Genomic DNA, 15064 nt, shown 5'->3' with positions numbered 1-15064 from the left:
CAGCAGAGTAACATAATCATTTGTAGGATAGCGTGGTGGAGAAGATGTGATCTATATAGAATACCCGCATTACAAACATGTAAACTCTTATGGAATGCATGCGTGTTCTTTGAGTACATCGCTGTTAGAAATATTTCCACCGACTGCCTGTAATGTACAATATCAACCCCAATCGTCGAAGTTCATTTCAAGCCAAGTATTATATACTGACAGACAATCGGTGGTTGGAAGTGAAAATGTGAAGTCGTCTTCAAAAATACATTTGGATATAACAGTGATGATATTCAAGGTAATATTTGCACAATAGGGACTGTAAAACACAAGGATTTGCTGGGGAAAATGTAAGTGAAAAATATGATTTAAGTTGATTTTGAAAGTTCGGGCAAGGTCGGACCAAACACTTCTGACAGAGATTTTCTTAAGAAAATACAGTAAAAGTGTTTGACTTTAACGGTTCAGTTTTCTTTAAACGCGATAAACTATGGCATTTTAAAGTGGTATGTAGGTAGATATAACACTGATCTATAGATGCAAACACTTTTGAAGATACATCTGTGTATTTAAAGTTGATTTTGACAGCCCGGGCCAAGTCGGACCAAACACTTCTGATAGAAACCATGTTGAGAATGTAGAGGGAAAAGGGCTTCACTTTGAGCTCCTTACTCTCTTTAAATACCGCTATCTGTGACATTATAAAGTAGTATAAAAGCAGATATAATACTAATCTATAGATGTAAACACATTTGATGATACATCTGTGTGTTTAAAGTTGATTTTGACAGCCCGGGCCAAGTCGGACCCAACACAAGCCAAACAGTTCTCCATTTACATGTTGCTTAGATCAGCGACGCTTATACACAGCTCCACTATCTAGTTTTCAAGCGATTTACTCCGAATCACTTAATTAAGTTCTTGGTTGATGATTGATCATTAATGTCATGTGTGTGTGTTGCATCAATGATATGTAGGTATGGTCGCCGATAATGGAGTAATTAGCCAATACAACTTTGGCCCGTCTTGGCCTGGCCCGGCCCGACTTTTAGGGACTTGTCAAATTAGGCCACAAAAAACACAAGATCGCGAGAACGCGAGAATCTTGCGACTTTGGGAGTTTGCATAGTCAAGGGAGCGTGTAACCCTTTGTAGTGACTTTCTGGTGGCTGAATGTCATCACAATTTTTACCGAGGCATCGGCTCCTCGCCATACTACAGCAACAACTCCTCACAATACTACAACAACCCTATACTGCACAAATTAAGGAAAATTGTACGGATGGTATTCAGCTGCATCCAGATATTGTTAAGATATTTCTGTGGCTTATTGCTGGTGATATAGTCCTGTTCTCTAGTACGATAAAAGGTTTACATAATTTGATAGATCAACTTGAACTGTACTGTTATAACTGTAAACTCCAAGTGAACACCGAGAAAACGAAAGTGTTACTTTTCAAAAAGGGAAATAAACTATCAAGTAGGGAAAAATGGTTCTTCAACTCACAACCGTTACAAATTGCCACTTCTTTTAAATATCTGGGGGTAACCTTCACAGGTAGATTATCGTGGAATTGCAACACCAGTAATGCAGCAATGCAGGCAAAAAGGAGTCTAATGGGAACCTTACATAGTTTAAAAACTTTCACTGATCTTTCATATCAAACCTTTTTTTAAATATTTGATACAAAAATTACTCCAATTCTTTTATATGGAGCAGAGGTCTGTGGACATACTGAATACAGAACTATTGAACTGGTCCATCTATATGCTTGTAAATGATTATGTTATGGTATATGGTGAATGTGGACGTGTACCACTTTACATATTTCAACATATTAGAACTCTCAAGTATTGGTTCCAGATTTTTAAAATGCCTATTGATAGATTACCTAGAAAATGTTACAATATGATGTTATTGTATGAAAAACATGGAATCAGCAATTGGGTATATGATGTAAAGTCGTTATTAAATGATTGCGGCTATGGTTATGTTTGGCATACTCAATGTGTACCAAACAACCCAGATTCATTTTTAGTATCTTTTCGCCAAAGACTTAAGGATATATATTTACCAAAATGGGGATCGAATGTTTTAAGTTCAGAAAAATGTAATTATTACAAGCTTTTCAAGACAACAATTTCCCCAGAATACTATTTGTTAGACATCAACCTTAAAAGGTTTAGAATAAGTTTAGCACAATTTAGATGCAGCTCTCATAGACTTAGGATCGAAGTAGGCAGGCATAGAAACACAGACAGAGAATTGAGAATATGTGAGCAAAGTGATTTAAATGTGATTGAAGATGAGTTTCATTTTCTGTTAGTTTGTCCAAAATACGACCACCTTAGAAGAAAATATATTGATCTGCCTTGTTATGTACATCCCACTCTACAAAAATATACAACGATCATGTCAACAACTGACAAAGATACTCTAAGAAAATATATCAATGTTCATTTATCATGCTATGTTCATTAGAATATGACCTGTTAAACGGATCTGTAACCACTCCCGAAAACAGAATTGTACTATGGGCCTGAGGCCATTCAGTATGGAATAAAACTTATCCTATCCTATCCATACTACAACAACAACTCCTCACAATACTAAAACTGCTCACCATACTACAACAACTCCTCAAAATACTACAACAACGACTCCCAACCATAGCACAACTCCTCACAATACAACAACTCTTCACCATACTACAGCAACAACTCCTCACCATACTACCGCAACAACTTCTCACCGTACTACAATAACTCCTTGCAATACTACAATGATCCTAACCATACTACAACAACTCCTCACCATACTTCAACAACTCTTCACCAAACACAACTCCTCACCATAGTACAACAACTCAACATACTACAACAATTCCTCACCATACTACAGCAAAAAAACTCACCATACTACAACGACTCCTCACCATACTACAGTAACGCCTCACCATTTTATAACAGCACCTCACCATACTACACCAACTCCTCGCCATACTACAGCAACGACTCCTAACCATACTACAACAACTCCTCACAATACAACAAGTCCTTACCATATCCAACAACTCCTCACCATACTAAGCAACAGCTCCTCACCATACTACAACTACTCCTCATCATACTACAACTCCTCACAATACTACAACAATTCCTCGCCATACTACAGCAACAGCCCTCGCCCTACCACAGCAACAGCTCCTCACCATACTGCAACAATCCCCTGCCATACTACAGCAACAACTCCCCACCATAATACAACAACTCCCCACTATACTACAACTCCTTACCATACTACAACAACGTCCATCGCCATACTACAACAATTCTTCGTCACAATATAACAATCCCTCAGCAATCAACAACAATTATTCGCCTTACTTAAACTACATTTGGCTATTCAACGACAAATCCTCCTAATAATTTAACAATCCTTCACCGGACTACAACAATCCATAGCCTTACTGAAACTATATCTCGCTATTTAACATTTTCTCACCATACCACAACAATCCTTCACCATGTTACCACATTTGTTTATTTTTTGTTAGTTTTTTAATTATGTACATCATTTTATTCAAAACACACACGAAGTAATTACATACACGTCCATGGCGCACAAGCCATCCCGCGATCTCAGACACCATAATTTCTTGTGGATACACAGCCAGGATCCACTGCTCTCAGGTTCGAACCCGGAAACTCCCCATCAGAACCACCCGAACGTTTACATTTCTAAACACCGATATGTCAGCTGTGTGCTGGCTTTTCGGAATCTAATGTTCTATATTCTTCTATCAAATTTAATAGAGAAGAGTCCTTTGATCGCGCAGCCAACATCTGCAATCTTTGGAAAAACAAACCTTTCGCATACTGATATAACATGACGTCAAATCTGTTCAAATAAATTATTTTGTCACGTTGCACATTGGATAAATTGACACTGCCACTCCTTGTTTTACTGGGTGGAGTATCCTTGAAGTTTGTGATGAAATTCAAGTTGAAGGTTTTCTCAAACAAGATCTGTGATAATTCTTGATGACCTGTCAAACCAAAGAAAGCCATGTTCCGTAAGTTCTCTTTTGCACTTGCTAGCATGAGATAGTGCTTTTCATCGTACGTGAGACCGGAGGCGGAAGTGGTGTAACAATCAACAATGCTTAGGTTGGCTAACATCCGGGTTTGTCTGTTTATGGCGAGATTTGATGCGCAGTCCATGAAATCCTGAAGGGTGACGTGAAACCAGTTCGTTGTATTAAAGCATGGTGGAACTTCCTTCTCTGTAGCTGAACGGCCATTGCATACAAGTCGTGCCTTTTCCCATGTTGTTCCACGATATACATGTTTCCATTCGCTGACGAACCTTCGCACGGGGTCTCTTACCATCGTGATGTACATGTATCTAACAAACATACAACAAAAATACACATGTGGTGCCAGATAAAAAAAGAATATGTATTTGATAAACATACAAAAGACAAGAGACAAAAGAATTCAACTCCTTAATAATCCGTTCTGATACAATTATTAATAATTTTGACTTTAAATAAGGCCACAGATCATGCCAAATTGTCCACTGTCGTCTAAGGCCCCGTAGCAGTGACTTAAAGGCTGGTAAGTTTAGACGACACGTATTAGACATACCATACTGCACTTGTGGATATCACTTTGAAGATGGAATTCACTTTTCTATACCTGTCAAAAATACGATACTATCAGAAACACAAGTATGTATTTCTTCACACGTGGGTATGATTTAAAAACGATATTACGGGGACGATTCAACCTTCTCCAACTTGCTTTATGATAATCTTGCCTGCAATTGGACAAACTTTGTCCGTACAACAAGTATTGAACATAAATCTTACGAGATTGTGTCAAAGTGTCAGTTCACTTGCACATGATATCATAGCGTGCTCTATTAAGAGGAAATTTAGCAATTTATGACATTCAGAATCATTAATGCTTTTAATGCAGGCATATGCCAAGAAAGTCATTGCAATGGAATGGGACATTCCAAAATTTACCTTGAGTACAATCATTAGAATCATTGAGTCCATTCTTGAATGTATATGGCATTAGCATTGATTCCGTTCTATAGTAGTCTGTCAATGGAAGTGGCATTAGCTGATATTCATGAGAGTGTGCAATGTTTGGCTAAAGTCTCCCTTACTTTGGTACAGTTAGCCACAAAATCCAGAGACTTTTAAAGAAACAGGCCAACACTGATGTAGTTTTCAAGTTACTTACTTACTTATATTGGAGATTATACGTGCGCTTTCCGACAGCGTATTTCGCACACGGGCCCGGCCAAGCCATTTAATGTGTTTTGAAAACGGGGAAAAAGTTGTTTGGCAATCCAGTAGGGGTGTTTTAGTGGTTGCTTATATAGAATTTTGGAAATTCTGAAATTCGGAAAAAATACCAAGAGGGTTTGGGGGGCGAACTAAGGGACCTGAATATGGAAGTTTGTTAGTTTGATTATGTGGTTTGGTTTTGGCAGTTTATTGGGGTTTTAAATGCGATTTATTAGTCCTGTTTTGATAAAGTATACGCCTAAGGCTTTGAATTTTTCTATTTCATTTTGTGGGTTTAGGATTGCTTCTAGAGTAAGAGCCTTTTTTAGATTTAGGGTGGTTTGTAGTGTAGTTCGGTGTGTTAGGTAGTGGGTGCAGTGTATGAGTGCGTGTTCTGGGGTTTCTTGTTGTTTGTAATGTGGGCAGGTTCCTGTTTTCTTATTATTTTGAGGTGGTTATTTAGGTTGGTATGTCCTGTTTGGAGTTTAGTAATTACTATGTCGATTTTTTTGGACGGATGTAGAATTTTTGGTTTGGTTAGGGGCTTTTTGAGAACCTTTTTGATTTGGCTATTTGAGTTTTGATATTTGGTGATTTTTTTGTTTGTTGACACTTTTAATTTCTGATTTGGAGATGGGTAGGTTTAAGCTTATTTCTGGGATTGTAAGGGATAGTTTAGCTGCTTTATCGGCGTTTTCATTGCCGTATATTCCTACGTGGGCGGGGATCCAAATGAATACTATTTGTTTGCCTGCCTTAGTTAAATCGTTTGAGCTTTTTAGTATTTGATTTATTAGTTCATGGCGGTTTGGGGTGTTTTTACTTTGGAGGGCTTGTAGTCCACTGAGCGAGTCGGTAAGTATTAGGATTTTTTGTTGTTTTTTATAATTGTTGATTTTGAAGGGCTGAGGCCATGCCCATTAGTTCGGCCGTGAATATTGATTGATTGTTCGGGAGTCGGTAGGATTGTGTGGCTTTAGTTGGTTGTGTGATGTGGACTCCGAAACTTGTGTGTTTGGAGATCGGATCTGAGGATCCGTCTGTGTAAATGTGACACCAATTTGGCCAATTTTCATGTATGTTTGCTAGTGTTGTGGTTTTTGCTATGTTTTGGTCGGTTTGTTTATTTATTGTGCTAGCTAGTGTTATGTCTATTTTGGGTGTTTTAAGTTTTGGGGTGAATATATTTGATTTTTTACAGTTTTGTTTAAGATTGTTTATTTGGTGTTCATTTAAGTAATTGGTTATTCTTTGGGATATTGGAGTAAGTAGAGGGTGTTTTCGAGCTAGGGTTTGGTTTTTGGGGCTGATATTTTTGTTTATTAGGTTTTGAATTAGGGGGTTGGATTGAGACGCGGCCCAGAAATTTAGGGTTAATTGTTCCCTACGTAGTATTAGTGGCATTTCTCCTGTTAAGGCCTGGAGTGAAGTGTAGGAGGTGCCATGTTGAGTGAGTGTTATTAGTTTTAGAGCCTGATATTGGATTGAGTCTAATTTTTTGCTTAGGGATTTGTTTAGGGTGTCGTATATGGCACACCCGTAGTCTATTTTAGATCTAATTGGTGATATATAGAGTGAGAGGAGGGTGTCTTTGGAGGACCCCCAGTTTGAGCCAGTTAGGCATCTTAGCGTGTTTAGATCTTTGCTACATTTAGTTATTACATTATTTATGTGAGCGTCCCAGGAGAGATGTTCATCGAAAATTAGTCCTAAGAATTAGGGTTTGTTTTAGGAATTGGATTGGTTTGTTGTTTAGCTGGAGTTTTGGGGAGGCGGGTTTCATGTTTTTGTGTTTAAATACTATTCCTGTAGTTTTTTCCGAGTAAAGGGAGAAGCCCCATTTGTCAGCCCATTGCTGTATTTTGTTTAGAGATTTTTGAAGTAGGTTTTTGGCCATTTTAATGTTTTTTTGTGCGGATCCAGAGGGCTCCATCATCCGCGAGTTTTCAAGTTTTCAGTTTTCAAGTTATACCATTCAGAACACACTTAAAGCCACGGGAAACCGCCATCCAGCCACAAACTAGAACCATCAGGAGAAATGTACCACATTCCGTGCAATTGTGGACAAGCTTACATTGGAGAAACATTTAGGCCCCTTAAAACCCGAATTGAAGAACATGAAAGCTCCGACTCCAAAGCTGACTCCAAAGCTGACTCTAAATCAGCTCTATCAGACCACATCCATGACAACCCAAACCACAGTATCCACTGGGATAAAGTCAAAGCCCTCACCACCAACCCCAAAAACTTCAAAATCAGAAAACTAGAAGAAAACATATCAAAAGACTCCAACCGTCAATCAATCGTGACAAGGCTATTGCTTACCCCCGGCGTACCATCAACTAATCAAAGACCCCAAATCATTCATAATCCTTTTGTTTACTTTACTGGCTTCACCCTTTTGTTTATATTACTGTCTTCGCCGGTCAATATGGTTACTACCCTTTTTGTGTACATAACAGGCTTCTCCACTCCAGTGTAACTACATCTTAATCTACTCGACTGTATAAACATTGCCTCCTACCTGGATATATACTTAGTCAGCCATACTCTGTACATCACTAAATAAAATACAACAATGGGCAGACAAATGGGTCTTCTCACTTAACTCAGATAAAACAACAGGAGTAGTATTCAAACATAAAAACATGAAACCTGCCTACCCAATCCCCCAGCTAAACAGCCAAACAATCAAATTCCAAAAACAAACCAAATTCTTAGGACTTATTTTCGATCAACACCTCACCTGGGAGGCTCACGTCCAAAACCTAAAAACTAGATGCAGCAAAGACCTTAACACATTAAGATGTCTCACCGGCTCTAACACGGGAGCCTCCAAAGATACCCTCCTCTCACTATATACAACACTAATTAGATCAAAACTAGACTACGGCTGTGCCATATACAATACCCTAAACAACTCTCTATCTAAAAAACTTGACTCAATACAATATCAGGCTCTGAAACTAATTACACGCACCCAACATGGCACCTCCTACACCTCACTTCAGGCCCTTACAGGAGAAATGCCACTAAATCTACGCAGGGAACATCTAAGCCTTAATTTCTGGGCCGCGTCCCAAACAAACCCTCTCATCCAAAACCTAATTAACCAAAACATTAGCCCAAGAAACCAAGGTCTAGCTCGAAAACACCCCTTACTCACCCCAATATCCCAAAGAATAACTAACTACCTCAATGAACACCAAACTCAAAATCTTAAACAAAACTGCAAAAAATCAAATATCTTCACCCCTAAACTCAAAATACCCCAAATAGACACAACGCTAGCTAACCAAATAAATAAACAAACCGACCCAAACATAGCTAAAACCACCACACTTGCATACATACACGAAAATTGGCCAAATTGGTGTCACATATACACTGACGGATCTTCAGACCCGATCTCCAACCACACAGGCTTCGGAGTCCATACCACACAACCAGTTATATCCACACAATCTTACCAACTCCCTAATAACCAATCTATATTCACGGCCGAACTAATGGGCATGGCCTCAGCCCTGCATAACCAACAATCTAAAAACAACAAAAAAATCCTAATTCTCACTGACTCCATTAGTGGACTACAAGCCCTCCAAAACAAAAATACCAAAAAACGACCTAAATTATTAAAACAAATACTTAAAAGCTCCAAAGACCTAACAAAAGCAGGCAAACAAATAACCTTCTTGTGGATCCCCGCCCACGTAGGAATTTACGGCAACGAAAGCGCCGATAAAGCAGCTAAATTATCTCTCAAAATACCAGAAATAAGCCTAAACCTACCCATCTCAAAATCAGAAATTAAAAGTGTAAACAAACAAAAAATAACCAAAAAATGGCATTATCAATATCCAAACTCAAATAGCCAAATAAAAAAGTGCTCAGAAAACCACTAGCCAAACCTAAAATCCTACACCCCTCTAAAAAAATTGACAGATTAATTACAAAACTCCAAACAGGACACACGAACCTAAATAACCACCTAAAACAACTTAAAAGACACACCACAGGCAACTGCCCCCACTGCAAACAACCCGAAACCACAGAACACGCACTCATCCACTGCACCCACTACCAAACACACAGAACCACACTACAAACCACCCTCAATCTAAATAAGGTTCCTACTCTAGATGAAATACTAAGCCCTCAAAATAAACTAGAAAACTTCAAGGCCCTAGGCGTATTCCTAATCAAAACAGACCTAATTAAGCGCATCTAAAAACTAATTAATCTACCAATCCAAAATCCAATAAACATACAAACACCCACCTCACCCGGCTCCCTTAGTTCCCTCCTCCACCCGTCTCGGCATTTATTCCAAATTTCAAAATTTCAAAAAATCAATATAAGCAACCCCTAAAGGCCCCCTCTTCGGTTGCACACACCACTTTCACCCTTCTCGGAATACACTAAATGGTCCGGCCAGGCCCGTGTGCGAAATACGCTGCAGTCGGAAAGCGCACGTTAAATCTTCTATATCAGTCAGTCAGTCAGTACATCACTTGCTTGATAACTGTGTCAGAACCTACACTGAAAAGTCGCTCCTAATTGTAATAAAGAAGTTGTTCATCCATAAATCTTATCATTACTTGCTCGTGAAGAGGTCATCCGTTTAATGAACATACAGCTGTATTACACATTGTGAAATACCAAAACGCGTGCTTATGTTCTCTCGGAACACGTTTCACGAACAAATATTGAAAGCTCTCAACATCCCTTGGCTTATTCAACGACATTGTGTGTCGAGTTAATAGATCACTGAGAGGAGCTTATGCACACTCGATGACCCCAGCAACCTTGTTGCTAGGCTAAAGTCACATGGCATTGTTTCGCCGATGGATGTTGCAACGCAATTCCACAAATCATAGGTTATTGTGACGATATTGTAAACTTTAAGGTGCAAGGCTCCGTTCCACATGGCGATCGCATTGTAGCGCAACGACAGTCGTTAGTCCATGTTAAAGTATGTGAGTTGCGATAGTCTTAGCCCTACGATAATTTTGTGAATTCTAAACGTGGACCGTTGTATGGTAATACATTCGTACGTTTCAACTTGTGACGTGTTTGAAGTATTATTCTGTTAAACTCAGTTGGACTATGCCGTGGACCGTGCAGCTCTTTTAGTATTCTATATTTGTAAAACATTCTTAGATATGGGGACGGTCGGGTAGCCTAGTGGTTAAAGCGTTCGCTCGTCACGACGAAGACCCGGGTTCGATTCCCGACATGGGTAAAGTGTGTGATACCCATTTCTGGTGTCCCCCGCCGTGATATTGCTGGAATATTGCTAAAAGCGGCATAAAACTATACACGCTCACTCTCTCTTAGATATAATTAATACAAGGTTAGTATTTGGGGCTGAATCATTTAAGAAAATAGGTGATGAACAAGCTCGTTTTATAGAGGGGTACTGAACAATATTTTTTAGTTTTATTCTTTAATTCAACGTTATTTATCAAGCAAAGGAAGGAAACTTTATGCGGTTTTTTTGTAGATGTTTCTAAAACAGTTGACTCCATTAACCGCGAGAAACGTTGGGCATTCTCAAATTACGAAGAGAAAGCAGCAAGATGTTGAAACTATTATCAAGTATCTATGAACAAGTAAAGGCTTGTGTAAGAAGTAATGTCAAGTACTCATAATATTTTGAATGTAATTAATGAAGGTGATTGACAAGGATAGATATTAATTCCTTTTCTCTTCACTTTCATTATAAAAAAACTTGGCAGAATAAATACAAAATATTTGCAAAGGTGGTATACAGCTACACACAGATATTGTTAAAATATATTTGCTTCTGTTTGCCCATGATATTTTAAATGATTTCTGTACTGTACTGTACTGTACTGTACTGTACTGTACCCGGACTTCAAAGACAGATAAATGTGCTGGAGCAATTGTGTGAACAATTTGGATGAAGCGTTAGCACGAAAATGACCAAAGTTATTGTACTTAAATACGGCGGTATGTTTTCAAAAAGGGATGTTCATCTTCTAATCTATATATCTTTAATGGCCGCTGTCGTGCTGATAACTCAGTGGGTAACTTGACTTTTATTTCTAGTGCATGTGTAAGTGTAATTGATTAAATAATATGAACAAGTGACTTGTTTACACGTTGTTCAGATTTAATTAACTAAACTAGGCCATGGTCACCTCACCTGCCAATCACATGTTCATTCCAGTCAACTAACAAGAACTATGCTTCACGAAATACACATTTTGCTAATGTCAGCTTCAAGTTTAAATGGGACAACGATTGTGCAAACAAGTTCCGGGAGAATATTCTCCCTGCTGAAATTACTGATATGTTCAGATGACTGTGTTAGTTAGCCCCGTCAGATGTAAATAAAGGAACAGAAATGTTTTCAGATGCTTTACGTCGAGCGGCAGAGAAAGATAGAGTTTATGGGTGTTAAAGATGATTAGTCTTGGTTTGATAAAGAATGTCGATATTTAAAACTAGAAACCAAGCGATTGTTTTCATTACAGTCTTATACTGAGAGCAGGAATAAATATAAGAATCTCCTTCGGGATAAAAAGAGGATTACGCCAATTTCAGCAATATTCCAGCAATATCACGGCGGGGAACACCAGAAATGGGCTTCACACATGTTACCCATGTCGGGAATCGAACCTGGGTCTTCGGCGTGACGAGCGAACGTTTTAACCACTAGGCTACCCGACCGCCACAATACCAATTGCTAACACATACTGTGTATACTTGACATTCGCGGCAATCATTCGCTCCACCTGCTAGAGCAATTGTCCTTTATGAAATATAAAGAATGTTTCTCTAGTCGTTCCAGGCGATGAGACGTCACGTTTGTTTGGTCTGCCTAGCATATCATATATAACGTTACGAAATGCATGACTCTAAAGTCATGTGTACACACAGGAACGAATTAAAACAAGGTAAGGATACTGACTTTTTTTCGGCCACATTAAAGTGTTTTCACTTGGTAAAAGACCCAAAGCCGCAGCTGTCTACACGCACAGATATGGAAACTGATCCCGTTAGGCTAATGTCCTCGCTTAAATTTTCGCAATGTAGATATTCGATGTTGCTGAAACTTGTAAAATACCCTCGCTACGTCCCATGGCCAGTTAGACACTGATTTTTAGTATCGTAGACTGTTGATAAGATTAAAACAATTATCCCACTAATTTCTCCAGATTCCTGTTAGTTAATTCTGACTCGATCACCGATTGACAAGGTCGACGACATGTTCGTTTGTAAACACTCAAAGAAGTATCTTCCTGACCTATCACATTTGCATCTCCATCCGCATATGACCCCAACAAAAAAACCGTTCCAGCATTGGAACCTTCCCATTATATGATAAATAACTTTTACCTGCGTTGGAAATGTCGGCCGTGACGCTTGTCCATTGCCCCGTCCACACATTCATGAAGGTAAGTCCAGTCTGGGTGGACCTTACACGGCCAACCATTGTTTACCCGTTGGAAAAGAACATTAGATCTCCAATGTATAGAGCAGTTATTTGGTGTTTCGTTATTGCTCTTACACCATGGGCTGACGTCAACGTCGTTAGTCAGATGGAATTCCAATGTAGAACTTCCTGTCTTCTGTATACGCATGAAAACAATGACATCACTTCCATTGGCACTGACGTTGAAGTTTCGAATCAAATCATCTTTTCGGAAATCATCCTTGGTAAGCTGTGTCACGTTGTATGATTCATATTCGTCAAGTTGAGAAATATGATGACTGTTAATAAATTGGATCTTTAAAGAGTCCCTATTGCCTCGGTTAACCAATTCATACCAAGTTATTATAATATTATAGCTAACTAAAGCTGCCGTGACCACATATGCCAAAACAGTAATATTCCGTCGCTTTTTCAATGCCCTCTTCATCTCCGTACGTTTTCCGATCGATTCTGAGATGGTCAAAGTTCCTCAGCAGGCTGCCGCCAGTGGCACTCGAGATACTGATTTACGCATATGCAACAACTGTCGTTTTCCGTAGCAGGGTGACTTGATATACATCTATATTCCTCACCCACCTGTTGTTCACATGGCATGTGTTGAAGGGCAGAGGATTAGTTGTCGCTTTGAAATTAATTATATTCCTATTATATAACTTTCGTGCCAGCTGCAATATTAATTAATTCCATTCACAATATCACAAGTTATCACTAGTATTCATATGAGTGTATATCTGCATGATGAGATTGTCTTCTTGAATACCAACAAGCAACTAGCAATCACATATGATACCTCACTACCTACCAGGCAGCCTGAAATGTTTGTACCAATCCAGCTGATATCACACAGCAAGCAATACATGCAAGTTGAACTCACTTTAAATTCTATCCATGAAACAGCAGGTCAATGCATGGCTCCCAACTGCCGTGTGAAGACCGCAATGCATTGCTCCCAACTGCCGTGTGAAGACCGCAATGCATTGCTCCCAACTGCCGTTTGAAGACCGCAATGCATTGCTCCCAACTGCCGTTTGAAGACCGCAATGCATTGCTCCCAACTGCCGTGTGAAGACCGCAATGCATTGCTCCCAACTGCCGTGTGAAGACCGCAATGCATTGCTCCCAACTGCCGTTTGAAGACCGCAATGCATTGCTCCCAACTGCCGTTTGAAGACCGCAATGCATTGCTCCCAACTGCCGTGTGAAGACCGCAATGCATTGCTCCCAACTGCCGTGTGAAGACCGCATTGCATTGCTCCCAACTGACGTGTGAAGACCGCAATGCATTGCTCCCAACTGACGTGTGAAGACCGCAATGCATTGCTCCCAACTGCCGTGTGAAGACCGCAATGCATTGCTCCCAACTGCCGTGTGAAGACCGCAATGCATTGCTCCCAACTGATGTGTGAAGACCGCAATGCATTGCTCCCAACTGACGATTACGTTTATCGGTTTTTGTTTCTTAAGTCTTCCTACCTATTGCAAACTTTGTTTGTTTTTAACATTTGACATACATAGAGGTATCTTTGATAATCCAATTGTTTTAAGATATATTTATTATATTTGTTTATAAAAGCATGAACGTATATACCACAATATATCGTGGGATATAACTCGCTGTATGTCGCTGCTCTTACGGGTGCCAGTTTCACAAAACTGGAAAACTCCTGAGACCTGCATCACTTGAACATCACCTTGACACGCTGTATTTTAACTGGAACACTGTTCGAAGCAGTGTTAACCGAAACTTACTCAATAAGGTGCACGATCATCAAGACCATACATCACGTGTATTACAGTGTTCCTTTGCCAAACTACAGCTATACCTCACTGGGTTCGATTCCCGACCTGGGTACAATGTGTGAAACCCATTTCAGATGTCCCCCACCGTGATATTGCTGTAATATTGCTTACATCCGCGTAAAACCATACTCACTAACTCCCTACTGCATGACAATGATCCCTCATCCTAGAACATGAACAGTGATCTTACATCACGTTGTATTTCCCTTCACCAAACAACAACATTTCAAATCATACATCAACCATTTGCCTACAGAAATCTTTCTTCATGCTAAATCGTCATCTTACAAACAATACAGTAAACTACGGTTATAACGAACACGCTCATAACGAACTGACGGATATAACGAACTTACTTTTTGGTCCCGACTATTTGCTGTAGTTATGCTGTATATATGCATTTAACGAACTACGGCTGTAACGAACTACAATTAGTAGTCCCTTTGAGTTCGTTATAACCGTAGTTTACTGTACGTTGTTCTATCAGCCTGCTACAACGATCCCT

The 15064-nt window shown here is 39.4% G+C and overlaps 1 protein-coding gene across 1 annotated transcript; it reads right to left on the bottom strand.

Moving 5' to 3' along the window:
• Positions 1 to 3747: 3747 nt before the first annotated feature.
• LOC139473147 (heparan-sulfate 6-O-sulfotransferase 3-B-like) lies at positions 3748 to 13186 on the bottom strand. Its single transcript, XM_071255666.1, has 2 exons — positions 12663 to 13186; positions 3748 to 4399 (listed from the first exon to the last, which is right to left on the bottom strand). Exons 1-2 carry the CDS (start codon positions 13184 to 13186, stop codon positions 3748 to 3750), a joined length of 1176 nt encoding a protein of 391 aa, XP_071111767.1.
• Positions 13187 to 15064: the final 1878 nt, after the last annotated feature.

This window comes from Haliotis cracherodii, unplaced genomic scaffold (genome assembly GCF_022045235.1).
Source record: "Haliotis cracherodii isolate W230 unplaced genomic scaffold, xgHalCrac1.p SCAF_27, whole genome shotgun sequence".
NCBI lineage: Eukaryota > Metazoa > Mollusca > Gastropoda > Lepetellida > Haliotidae > Haliotis > Haliotis cracherodii.
This window is presented reverse-complemented; position numbering and strand designations above follow the sequence as displayed.